This window comes from Rhamphochromis longiceps, linkage group LG4 (genome assembly GCF_057381845.1).
Source record: "Rhamphochromis longiceps isolate RC_006_pf linkage group LG4, R_longiceps_female_GT1.1, whole genome shotgun sequence".
NCBI lineage: Eukaryota > Metazoa > Chordata > Actinopteri > Cichliformes > Cichlidae > Rhamphochromis > Rhamphochromis longiceps.
The window spans coordinates 22,583,437-22,596,834 of record NC_140560.1 but is presented as its reverse complement, the minus strand read 5'-3'; the positions used below and the strand labels follow the sequence as shown (position 1 = coordinate 22,596,834).

Below are 13,398 nucleotides of genomic sequence, written 5' to 3'. Positions count from 1 at the left end.
TTTAAAAAGTAGTTCCTTGGACATGGGCTGCTTTTTTACTCATTTTCATTTCACTGCCATTAGATGATTAAAAAATAGATCATGGAATAGTTTCAATCTTGGTCACAATTTAAAGTAAATGCAATTACATAAAATTAAGAAAATACAATAAAGTATTAAGATTTTTTCCCAATGTGTAAATAGTGAAGGAAACTGTTTCCAGGGCCTACTCCGTGGATCGGCTTCCTCCGAGGCGTGGACGTCTATCAGCAGAGAATGTACCTTCACCTATCAGCAGAGAATGTCCCTTAGTCTGTAACACAGTCAAATATATTCTCAAGTAATATTCAAGCATGCCATTCAGCGTGTTAGTACGAGCAGCTCGGGAGCAGCTTGGGAGAACAAGAAAACAGAGACTGCTTTAGATTGTCTTCCCAAAGTGACTCAACTTTATTCACAAGTACAACAGTTTATATAGAGGGTAAAATTCATGAGACAGCAGATTTATCAGTTTAAACCAGTACAGACCAAGATAAGGGAGCGTCTTCCTGCCCTTGGGTGAAGAAGCATCCTTTGTGTAGTGTATCAGTTCAGCTACAATTGTGATTATCTCAGCGACATATTTTCAAGGCACAAAACGAAGAGTTCTTTCATTAGTGAAATCTGAAACAAACCATTTGGCCTTCAACAGGCGTCTAAAAGATTAAGAAACTAATGTAGCTGAGGGAGTGATCTCTGTGGTATTTCAACCTTGCTGAATGACAGAGTTTTCCTGTATAATGTCACTATAAAACAATATCCAGTAAATGCTCCCATGGTACTAAAATACCTAACAAATAGTATTTAAAAATACACTAAATATTTAAATTAAATGTAAATATTTTAAATATTTTGCTTCCAGCGAGACAGATTTTCTTCTGTTCTTGAGCGCTTCCTGAAGATCTTTTAGATGTAATTTTCAGTCCAGGAAGGGAAACAAGGGGAAAAGACTGAGGTATGTCTTATGGATTGATGACTTTTAGGTTCAAATCATTGTCAATGTGTACAGAGGAGGTCAGGGGAGAGGGGGAACCGTGAGTGTAAAACACGGAGACTATCTATTATGGTTTGGGGCAGCATTTCACCTGGAGAGTGTCTAAACAGCCTAAGAGGTTTCAGGCAGTATTGGAAAATAAAGGTGGTCATACCAAACATGAACTTCCAAGCTCATTAGAACTATACAAACTGTTTGTCTGCTTGTATGTGTTTGCCTTGTATACTGTATTTCCATGTATGCTTACATACATGCTACAGCTATTTCCCATTTTCCTCTGTGCAGAATAATATTTACTACAAACCCAGGTTATAATCGTGGAATAAAAGTAACTTAAAACTGTAGTACCAGTAAATTTCCAGCAATAATTTTATGCCTAAAATGAAAACAACAAAAAAGCACCGCGAATTCCCATTTTTTCCAGATGATCCGCATATTTTCCGCATAACTTAATTTAAAAAAAAAAGTGTCTGTATATCTGGTAACCGGTGCGCTCTGTAGTCACGTGAGTACTGCTCGGCGATGAATGCTGACTCGCAGCACAGCCGGGATGCGATTAACACCTTGGATCTTTCCGTCTGCGCTATTATACGAGAACTACTTCCGGTTGTGAGTTCCAAAAATAAAACTCACTCTTCAATTTACCCCGTGTCTCACCTGTGCTCGAGCATGGTTCGTTTATTTTGAAGTCAAAATAACAGTACTTCCGGTGCTTGCATTCGCGAGCCGACCAACTTGACCCAGCCGTGTGAAAGGCTCTCCTGATACTACTGGAGTGAAGGCGTATTTGGAGGGATAGCGATAACACGCTCGGCCGGCGGTGTGGGCTAAAAGACGAGCAGCTGCCGCCGCCGCTGCATCACGGACACACCGCTCAGTGACCGGCGGACTGACGGAGGCCCGGGGGGATTCGGAGAGGCGTGAATGGCAACAACATTTCCTAAAAGAAAACCCTGCCCATGAGACAACCTGTATGCCAAATGCGTCCTAGAAAATAGGACGCGCGTTTGCCGTAAATTAGACGTGGGCTCGCACGGCGGAAGTTTCTGCGATCGATTTTTTGGGGGGAGATCTTCGTTTATTGGCTGCAGTCATGGACGAGGACAACCAAGGTATGATTCATTGAGTCGTTTCATTCCCGTGATTTGTTGCCATTTCCCTAATCAGAAGACATGCGCCTCTGCCTCCTCAGTTTGATGATGATGATAATAACAACAATAACAATACCAATGCTATAATAATAATAATACATTTGGACCTATTTGCCCTCAATTTCAGTAATCTAGGACTCTAAACAGAGTTGGTTTGACACCAAAGACATGCCACAAACAGTATTTTGTGACACTAACAAGAAGTTGGCTTCTAAATGTGCAGAAAGCCCCTCACTAATGTTGCTGCTTTCAAGAGCAGTTTAATGTCTACACTGAGGAGGGTGATGATCGACACTCAAACAGATTATAGGGCTCGAAGCGTAGATGAGAGTCAGCGCATCAGTGTCGGTATGAGATGCTGTGAGTATTGTGTTTTTCCTGTGCCTTTGTCAGCTGTGGGCTGGTGCCACTGTGGCCCAACAGGTCCTGTCATGGTCAGCCATGCATGGCCACCGAGTCGTTTATTGACTGAGGCTGTTGCAAGAATTTGTTGGCACGGATACATCTCTCCAACAGGAGCCTGCTCATCGTTCAGCACACGGGTGGGTTTAGAAACTTTTGAATGGCAGGGCAGACTTTGGCAGGGTTATTTGGGAGTTGGCACAGGGAGTTGAGTAGAAACGCGTTTACAATATTGCAAGCTCTTTTCGTTCTTACTTTATTACTGTGCAATGAAACTATGTAAATAAATACTTGCAAGGTAACTCTAAGTAGCCTGGAGCCATTAACAGAGTCATGTAAAGGCTCCTCCAACCTTCCTGCATATAAGATACACTTAAAGCAACACAAAGCAGCTACACACTGTAGTTTCTATCTTCCTGGTTGTTTAATTTAGGGTTCTGGTAACCTGGGGTTAATCCATGATACCTGTCACCGGCTGACTCAGGCAGAGAAGGCCAATCAGATTCCAGAGGGACCACCCCCTGTTAATCATACACTGTACAAAATAACACTTTAAATTGGCCAAGACCCCTCCAGGTTAAAATGCTCACTCTTGTTGTTTCAGGTCGGTGGTATTCAGTCCCACTGGCTCACCGCTTACGGAACTGCAGGATGTGACTAATGGCTTGCGTACTGCATGCACGAATGCATGCACGCACGCATGCATGGCACCTGGGTATAAAGCAGCCATTGTGCTGGGTTCAGGCAGCCGGGCCTCCAGCGTTGGGAGACGTCAGCATAGCCACACAGACAGACATATGGTGCTGTGACACCAAACAGAGGTAGCTGTCAGCAGCCTCACAAATTTAATGTCTCCTTTTCCCCTTATGGCACTTTTTGCTGTGAAGATGGATAGATGGCTGGACACAGGGAGTAAAAACATCAACAGTTTGCTGCTTATTGTCTGAACAAATGAGTGCCTACACAGCTGTACACACAGGCCCAATGCAAGGCGACAGACTAAAGTAGAGAATGAGCAGCAGCAAGTTAGTCAACGAGGTCCACTGTGCGACTATCGCTCCTCACAATGTGACACACATGCAGAGACTTTGCCAGGCCACAAGTTAAGCAGGAGGGAAGACTGGAAAGTGGCGGGTGTAATGACCGAGAAATGCGCGAGGAGGGAAAGCACGTGTGACCACAAAGAGAGCGAGAAGCAGTCGTAGTAGCGACGATGGTGAGATGTCTGAAAGGGAATGAGAGAGCAAGACAGGAGCAGTGTATGTGTGTTTGTGTGTGAGAAAGAGCGTGTGGACGGGCTGGATGAAGTGCCAGGACAAACTTGGAGAGTGGCCAGAGAAGTGTGGAACGTCACCAGTGAAAGACGACGAGGGAGAGTGGCGGTGGACTGGATATTCTTTCTGAATCAATTCTCCGGCGTGTCAGTGGAGTTTCTCTCAGCAGAAAGTTCTTCTTTTCTGTCATTATTAACTCACTTAACAGCAGGTGGTCTCAGCCTCTCTGTGATTATCTATTAAACCAGGTCGCCCTCTTGATGGGGACTCACTTTTCATTTTTTTCCCCATCTTTTCTTCCCCTTATGTTGACATATTCTCTTTGCTCTGCTAAAACCTCTTAGCACATGCTTTTAGCCATGCTTGCATCCTTTCCAGATATTTTCTTACTTTTTCTGGGAGCCTATGCACCATGATAAGGTTCTGAGTTTTTGTTTTGAGTGAAATGCTCAGCTATTTAATGCATTGTGGTGAGATTGTGTGCACTTTTTTATTTTTTTACTTTTTATTTTTAAAATTAGAGTATGTGGAGATTCGTCATTGCCCGCTTGGACATGCTGTAAAAGGCTTAGCGAGAACGGGTGTATCGTAATCCAGCTGACACACATGACATTCAGCAGTACAATGCCTACTGCCGCAGTACTCCCCTCAATGGACAATGGGCCAACAAGAGGGCCACAAAGCTCTGCTACAGTGAAGCCTGCCTGACCGCACTGACACACTGTAGCTCGCTGTCAAACATTCCCATTTTGCACGACCGACTTTGTCAGGCTGTCAAATGTACACCTGCATCATCTCCGCTTTCCCTGCTTTCGCTCTGCAGGTTTTTGTTAGTCAATGAGCTGTTTTACTGCGCTTTCAATCAAGTGATGCCCATGTGGTTATAATCAGAGCATTAGAGATAGACTTTGGCTTTGCAGCGTACCTCATGATTTTGGCTGCAGATCCTCTCTATTTACACACTGTGAAACCAGCCATTTAAACTTGGCAAGGGAGTACGTGAGTGTGTGTTGCAGCGTGTGGTCTGTGGGGTTGCGGCACGCTGACGCTCAACTGAGGCAACAACAGGTGCACACAGCGAGGTGGGTTTTAAGATCGTAGAGCCATTCATCTGGCTGCTGCAGGACGGCGCCCGCAGCTTCCTGCTGTGTTCAGGATTTGCGATTTGGATGGTGGGAGTAGTTTCGCAGCTGCTGTCTTCTTCCCTGCAGCCCACACACTGAGAAGTGGCCTTCAAAAAAACACAGGAACAAATTACGGCTTAATTGTGCCCACCTGTTATTAAGCTAAATCTTCCCTGTTTGTATTTTAACCCTTTGGAAGGGGCTCGCCTGGTTCACCTGTGTGATGGGTGGCTATAGAGAAATGGCTCTGGGGAAATTGATAGGTCATGGCTTTTGATGTCAAGTCTGAGGAGGCTCCGGCAGGCAGGCTGGCAGTTAGCGTTTGTACGCTGCCTGTGTGACGGTGGAGAACCTGAGGCCCTCAGGGCCCCTGCAGGACGTCAGGGAGCAGCAGTGGGGTGTGATGAAGAGGCTTGGATCTCTGCAATGTTTGATGGAGTTCTGCAGAAGACACGTGGGGCCCTTGCAGATTGGGTTTTTAGTCTGTTTTCCTCCGCGTACCATCAGCTCCGGCTCATTTAAAATATTCTTAATTTAAAACCCAAAGCTGCAAAGCTACATTTGTACTGTGGTTGAGTCCAGCAGTTAATTGAAGAAAAATCAATAATCGATTCATTCTTATTACTGTAAATTTAACACATACTAAGAATTGGCTGTTAACAATTTCTTAAGTATAAAGACTTTATGCCTTTTTTCAGGTTTTATCTTTGTGCACACAAAGAAAGTATATAGAGTGTAGTATTGATGAGTTCTGTCACCAGTAAGGATTTTCAGATACACCACCTCGGGCTGGCTCTGTGGAGTTGACGCCGCTCTCACCAAACCCCTCGTTTGTCATGTGCTTTATGACTCAGTCACACTAGAGTAAAAATAGTGTGACAATCTCCAACTAGAAGAAATTGGTGGTTGCTTGGTGATTGTATCATTAAAAAAAGTTGCTGTTGTTGCCCAGAGGCTGAATACGCAACACCTTTAATCTGTGGGTCACTACTTTTGATCACAAGATTATTGCACAGGTCACGTGATGGGAGGCAACCAATCTCCAGACTGGTTGTAATCACTCTCAGACAGATTGGCAAAGGTTTGCAAGTAACTGCTCTCTAACCTATAAAAGCAGACAGATTGCCAATACATTGCAATTTATCTGAGTCAGTCTGTGACGTGCCTGTTTGCAATAGACTTGACTCAGCTCAATGGTTGTATTCTGGTTATGTTTCTATATATACGCAAGTTTGCCCAAAATCTATATAATTTTGCAGTGGCTGTCTTGTATGTCTGCACGCTCAATTCAGGTAGCTCCTTCTAAACCACACAGAGCTTTTTCTAGTTGTGCGAAATATTTCTGCTTTGTGCTTCATGTGAAAAAGGACAACTTTGGTAAATATCCTGACCTGATTCCCCCTGAAATTGCCAGAAGTGGATGTGCAATAACCTGCTTCATTGTGGTGGATTTCTTTTTTCCTCCCTTAAATGGAGCAAGCTCGCTCTTGTATATATTACGATTCAATTGGCCGTCTGTCACAAAACCAGTGATGCTTTTAAAAAGTTGGTCTTTCGGAGTGAATAAAGCTGCATTGTCAGGCGGTGAAGGCTCAACTAAGAACTGCCACAGCTAACCTCCAAGATGCTTAAAAATAAGACAAATGAGACTCAATCTCAATCTTCTTTTCTAACTCTTGGCAGTTATGTTTATATCCCAGCTACTTCTTTATATTTGATGTTCTCATGAATTTCTGAAGGCATGAAAGCGCAGTGGCATGTGTACTTTTGTTTTTTGTTTCTTGTGTGTTTTGGTATCATAAGCTCACATTTTCTGATATTGTTTCAGCATTTCTGCTCAGTCTCTTAGACTGTTTTGCTCCCACCAGTGTGACTCACCTCTGTTAAGGATTGTGTTTCTTCCTCTGTTGTGGCTGCCGAGTGCTCTCATTGCTGTCAAACACTATTGGCCGTGCGCAAGCAGTCACACTTGCATTGGCTCAGTAACTTCCTTGAGAAATCAGTGGGGAGATGGACATCTGGGTTCTACACTATGCTGGCCATTACTGTATAGACTGAAGTGTGTATGTTTCATCTTTGAGAGGATGGTGAACACAGAGGTCTCTTGTCAACTTTGGCCTCCCAAAATATCAGATAGCACGTTATGTTTAACCTTGGTGTCCCCTCAGTGGTTTAAGTTGGACTCGGTACACTTTAAGAAAGACTGACATATATGGAAATTGACTTTTTGGATTTAGTCCGTTCCAGTGCCTCAGCTACCGTAACAATAAGCGCTAAGTTTCAAGTGAACGCGAGTCATTTGCGTAAATCCTCTTGGACCGCCGCTCTGCCTTTAAAAACAGGTTTGAGGTTCTTTTATAAGAGGCCGTGACGCTGATGGCAGACTTAATTTTTGTCAGGAGAAGTGGAGGAAAGTATAGCAAAGGGCTTTTTAAAGGAGTATCCAGTTTCCCCTTCATCACCCATGCAGTAGTGTGCAATAAAGCCCTACCGCCAAGCCTAGCCACAGATTGGAATCTGTCTTTGTAGCATTAAAACCATCAAGGGGCTTGTAGTGTGCCCCCCCCCCCCCCCCCCCCCCCCCCCCAAAAAAAAAAACAAAACTCTTTGGAAAGAGAAATCACAGCATGCATGCTAGGGGTCCCAGGACTCGGAAGTCATGTGCTGAAGTGAGTTTTAGCCAAAGGATGTCCTGCTCTACTTGGGCCTTTTGGGAGTCTGGGTTCATGGCTCATTGCTGGGGGGGGGGGGGGGTTCAGGTCTGTAGGAAAGGGAAGAGAAAGCTGACCAAAGTGGACAGGAAAAGGGAGGTTTGGAACAATTATGTAAGCACAGAAAGATTGTTTGACCTGCTGAAGATGCAGGAAAAAGGTGTATCCCCCCGTGACTGCAATTCTTCACAGTCTGCAAACACTGTGTACTTTACTCTTCAGTTACAATCTGCAACTATGATTTGTCAGGCAGACGTACTAATTTTGTTTTATTAAAACAGATGCTGCATATTTCTTGGTGAAGGCTTTAACCTGATTACCATCCCCCAACGCTCCCTCTGTCTTTGCACTTAACGACTCTGTTTTACTTCCTTGAACTCACAAGGTCCTCACTAAAGTCCTCTCTGTCCCTTTGTTCCACTGATTCTTACTTTTCTATCCATCTTTTTAACCATCAGGCAGAACTGTATTCTTCATTCTTTTGTACATATATATATTTTTTTTTTTTTTTCTACAAGCATCAAAATATAACAAAATATTGATAATGAAACAAATGTTAAAATGTAGTCCTCATTTACATGCATACACCCCGCAACATATAAGACTGTAGTACTTGTTTGAAATCTTGGTTCATTTTAAGCTTCAGGCTTCAGTCACACTGGATTGGAGACCACTCTGTGACCCCCTGGAAACCCAGCCAGTAGAAAAATCCATTGAGTTGTGACTCAGAGCCAGGTCACTTTCTAAACAATATTAGAACTTGTGAGCTGGACTTTGTCCTTGGGGGAAGTGCTCCTTTATGCTGACAGCAGCCAACATTTATATCGAACTGAAGTCTCGGCTTGGTTTGAAGTAGAAAATGCTATAATGTGATATCATACTACGGTTGGACGTGTTACGGAGAGACTTTAGTTTTATGAAAATTCAAAGCATATTGTCGTTTCTCTTGTCCTAATGCTTCTTCCCAGCATAGCTGCTGAACAGACAAAGGAGAACTATGAAAGTCCAGAACACCTTTCTTTTTAGCTCTGTTGTCCACTCTTGAACACCCAGTGTGTGTGCGTGTGTGTCTGCATGCACGTGTCTGTGTGAGTGTGGAACATCTGGCTAGCCCACAGCCTCTTACAGACCTCTTGTCTTTCCCTAAGGGTTTGTGGCACTGCCAGCCCAGCTTTTAGGAAGGGATTTGTAACAGTCAGTGCCTTTACTCACGAGGTCAACGTGTCAGTAAACTGCTACAGCGAACCCCCGGTCTTTGCTTTTTTTTTTTCTTTTCTTTTTTTTTGCAAAATGTGCATGTTTCCACCTCCTACCCCCACTGCCTTTTTTGCTGTAAGATGCTGCTGCATCATGCAAAATTCATTCTTCTTTCATCGTGAGAGAAAACGAGCTGTGACTGCGCCGCTGGTGCGGTGGAGGAGGCTGAGGTTGTTGCAGTCATGTAGTCTTGGCTCTCACGTCCCCCATCATCAGCCCTGTGCAATTCAGACTAGCAGCAGTGCTCCGTTTGGCTCAGACAGAGGCTAGAAAAAGTGCAGCAGGATGACCGTGTGACACACGGCACACGGACTCTTGAGCAACCTGTCAGTGTGTGTATTGGTGTGTGCATGATGGTGTATTTGTACAGGGAGTCGGTTTGTATATGTTTAGGCAAGGGAGATGGAGACATGCAGCTGTGGCACAGTTTCAAAGAGAGTCTGATAGGGAAGCTGATGCTGCAGTCAGATACTCAAACTAGGTTAGTGGTGCAAGGCTCAGCCCAGCTGTGTATATCTCATATTTCTACAGAAACGTGTTTAAATGACTGTGAATGTATGCATCTGTGTAGACATTCTCACGCAGAAGTTTAGTGAGTCCTGTAAGTCCTCTCCACGCTTAGACAAATGGAGATCAATCAGGCAGAGATAACATGACATTTAGTGAATTATAGGTCATGGGTTCGAGTCACTTGCTGCCACTTTCCTACTTGAGTGCTGGAAAACTTACAAATGCACATATCTATATAAACAGGATTCAAGAAAGATGGCAACCCTGAATGGAAAAAGTGGTGTTTTCCTCCAAGTCTGTCATGTGAATTGTAGTGTGATGTGTCACCAGGATTTTCTGCACTTCATGCCACGGTTTAAGGTTCTTTTCCTTTGCCCTGACCCTTGAATTGTTAAATTGTTTTCCAAGACAGGATGTCTTTTGTTGCTGTAGTGAGGACTGCGAGTCGCCCTGACAGAGCAGGTCAGGCTGACAGGCTGCAGAATAGTCCGCAAGTGCACTGATAAGCAGGAGCATCTATGTGGACAATGGTAGCTCGACTCGTGGCCGCACTTAAATACACATTCACACGACCCCTACGGATAAAAACTCACACTTCTTGTCCTTGTCCACAATCTTGCATCCACAGCATGTAACTCATGGCACATTAATGGCACAGCAACCACTGCTAATGGTTGGGCACGCTTGATCAACCAGCATACTCACTACTAAAATCCACACACACACCGATAGAGAGTGGCCCTCAGGGTTATCTCAGGGGTTGAGTAATTTACAGTCACTCTCAGGCACAGGTTCATTCACTCTACTTGTTGGCCTTTGCCACATTAAATATCTGTCATCATCAAAGGGAAACTATTGTGCTTTTTCTTAGTTTCTGTCAGTGCATGTACAAGTAATCCCTGTGAGACAGAAGCTGAAGTTCAGACTGCTTTAAATGCTCCATTTCAGGCAGTTTATTTATTTTAGCATCTGTATTATGTCAAAAAGAGCAGAAGCTCTTTCACTACAGGCACATGGCTCTGACTGAAGGCACAGAAGCTCCACCCACCTGGTGTTCAAATAATTTATTTGTTTAGGGCAGCCAATCAAAAGAAAGTCAGCTGAAAGTGTGAGGTGCTGATGAACTGAATATGAAATGAATATAAAATAAATAAGGATTGTTTTGAACTTTAAATTGTGCAAAGCCGCTCTAGTAGAGTTCAACGGGGTGTTTTTTGTCTTAATTATATAATGCAGCCAGAGGAGCATGATGCAAATGCTCTGTGATTAATTTCCTCATCATAAATGGACTCAGCTGATACACAAACTGAAGCAATAATGAGTAATTATTGTTATTTTCCTCGTGGTAAAATCACCAGCTCTCCGACGCTGACACTCCCAGGGGATATGTTGCTGTCATAAATGCCTGCAAGCCATCAGGAGGCAATACATGTGTGTAGCTATGTAGTAAAACATGGGATTTTCAGCACTGATCTGTATAAAAGGAAGTGGGAAACCAATCTGCTGGCTTTCAGTTAGATTAGAACAGCTGATATTCAAATGTGTCCTGTCTCCCCAGTTGCTATTTTCATATCTTCCAAATCATTTTCCTCATGCACTTTCCCTGTATGACCCTCATTAGCCACATCTTATATGTACAGGACACATACAAGGAAGCATGTGTGGCTAATCTTTCATGCACTTACAAAGAAGTTAAACGCAAAAATCAAGTTCCCCGGGCGCACTTCGGTAATGCTGTTTTTTCTGTACATTGATTGCATTACATTAAAGGTAAGTGCATCATCATTTCCACAGGCAAGCTTCATGAGCTCACAATTGGTCTTGTTGATTTGGGCTCCACATGTTACAAATTAATCGACCCTGACAACCAAAAATTGTGTTTATATACAGCACGCAGTTCTAGGCACTTGTCTGGACTCTCATCCATCATGCGCCACCGTTAGAGAGGCGTCCGATTGGGCCCAGTTTGCAGTGGGACAAGCGAGGCCAAACATACCAGCCAGTCCTAAAGAGATATCTTCAGCAAAAAGGCAAAGAGAACATCCTGCAACAGATGATGTGCATCAAACAGAGAACTGATCTCTTCTCGCAGTATTACAAGAAGAGACAGTCGACACCGAGACGCTCTAAATCCACATAAAACTGTGGCGAGCTCTCCAAGATGCTACGCTCAAGCTCATTGCCAAGTGTTATGCTGAGACACCTCGGTGTGTCTAAACATTATCATTATATGAAGTACTTCTTGGTGTCAGATCTTCCATTTTTACCATTTTGTGCACCTTCTGCACAGCACAAAAGCATAACATGCTCTGGAAAATATTATAAAAGCAAACATCATCCAGTTATAACAACAATTATGCTTCCAGCAAAAACACATTACAGCAGTACATAGAAAAGAAACAGGGTTTAATTCATTTTACCGCTAATGCAATGCGGAGGCCACATGAGTCAACACGGTCATCCCGAGTGTTTTAATGCGACTTTCATCTGACTCTGTATGGAAAAACAAGCGTGTGCTACTCTGTGGTAATGATGCAAGAATCAGAAGCGTTTTCTTCTAATCAGCGCTCAGCTAGTGGGATTTAAAATGAGAGGTTAAATAAAGGGCTCTTGTTTGCAGAAGCTCAGATTCTGGAAAAACCCTTTTACCCAGAACCTGGGAAGGAGCGATCGTCTGAACCTGAACCACCCACATATTTTGTGTAATAAAGGAGGAAAAAAGCTCAGGTTTTAACTCTGTTATGAACTTCTTTTCCCCCCTCTCCACCTCTTCACATGCCTCTTGTCCTTCCTGCTCTTTTGCAAGAAGAAAAGTGGAAATAAAGTCCAACTCGTCAGCTGGAGTGTCTCTTTGCTCTACTGACTGCCTCTCCCTCTCTGTATCCCTGTATATCGTGTATACTTTTTTCACGAGTTTTAGGCCTGAACCCAATATAAACAGCCTGTACTGCTGCCTCCTCCATTTCTGTCTCTCTGTTGCTGCTCATCTGCTCAAGGCTTGCATATCAGACAGTGTGTGCTGTGTCACACTGCAGTCACTTCCTGGGGTGAGGGGACAGAGGTGCAGCTAAGAGTGTCTAGAGGACTTGCGTGTCGTGACAACCTCAGAGAAGATGGACCTGCATGGTTTACTGTGTTTCTTCTTCTAATCAGGCCTATACCTCTGACTTTTAATGGCTAAAATAGGCTTGCTCAGCCCCGTCTCCTTGGCTAGTTTCATGCCTGTTAAGCTGTCATTATTATTGTAATCTCTTTGATCATTCTTGACATTATGGACCACTGATTTCAGACTGTGGGTAGCAGAAGCAATTAGGATTCAGATTTTTACACCACAGACATCGATCCTGGTGGCTGTCAGTAGCAGATTTGAGTTCCTTTACTGAGGAAGGCCACATGTGGGAGCTTACAAATATCTGACATTAAAGTACAGACAGGAACAGACTAGCAGCGGTGTTGTGACCACAGACCATTGTGGCAGTGGAATTCTGAGCGTTACAGCACTGACAGGTGAAACTAATGCACTGGACTAATGTCAACTTTTTGGTGAGCAATTGAAGTGACTATCCGTGCAAACAAAGGACACCTTTGTCTGATGTGATGGGATGTGAAATGTATTAATGGACTACCCACACGACCTCAGCCTCCATTGTCAACGAGTAATAAACTTTCAGCTTCAAAGCGATGGGTGACGAGCAGTTTGCCTTATATTAGGCAGGAGCTGTAAAGTCAACAGCAACGCATGGCCGAACTGAGGGGTCAAATTCTGATAAACAGATCCTCTTCACGTGGTTGGTGATGCTCAGGGAACATTTATTCACCATTTTGAAACCGCCGCTTTTCTAGTGATTGTGCACGGGGAAGTTGGAGCTTTGGTTGAGTAGATTGATTAGTTTGTACATGTGTAAAAATGCTGTCAACTTCCATTTATTTTTCATTATGCAGTCCTCAGCCACCCCA

At 43.7% G+C, this 13,398-nt stretch overlaps 1 protein-coding gene across 1 annotated transcript in view; it reads left to right on the top strand.

Moving 5' to 3' along the window:
* The first annotated feature begins 1,761 nt into the window (after positions 1-1,761).
* The window catches only part of cyth3b (cytohesin 3b), a 42,214-nt gene continuing 30,577 nt past the window's right edge, over positions 1,762-13,398 (top strand). The window contains exon 1 of the mRNA XM_085403824.1: positions 1,762-2,124. Coding sequence (XP_085259950.1) covers positions 2,106-2,124 — 19 coding nt within the window. The 5' untranslated portion in view covers positions 1,762-2,105. The remainder of the gene's footprint in view (positions 2,125-13,398) is intronic.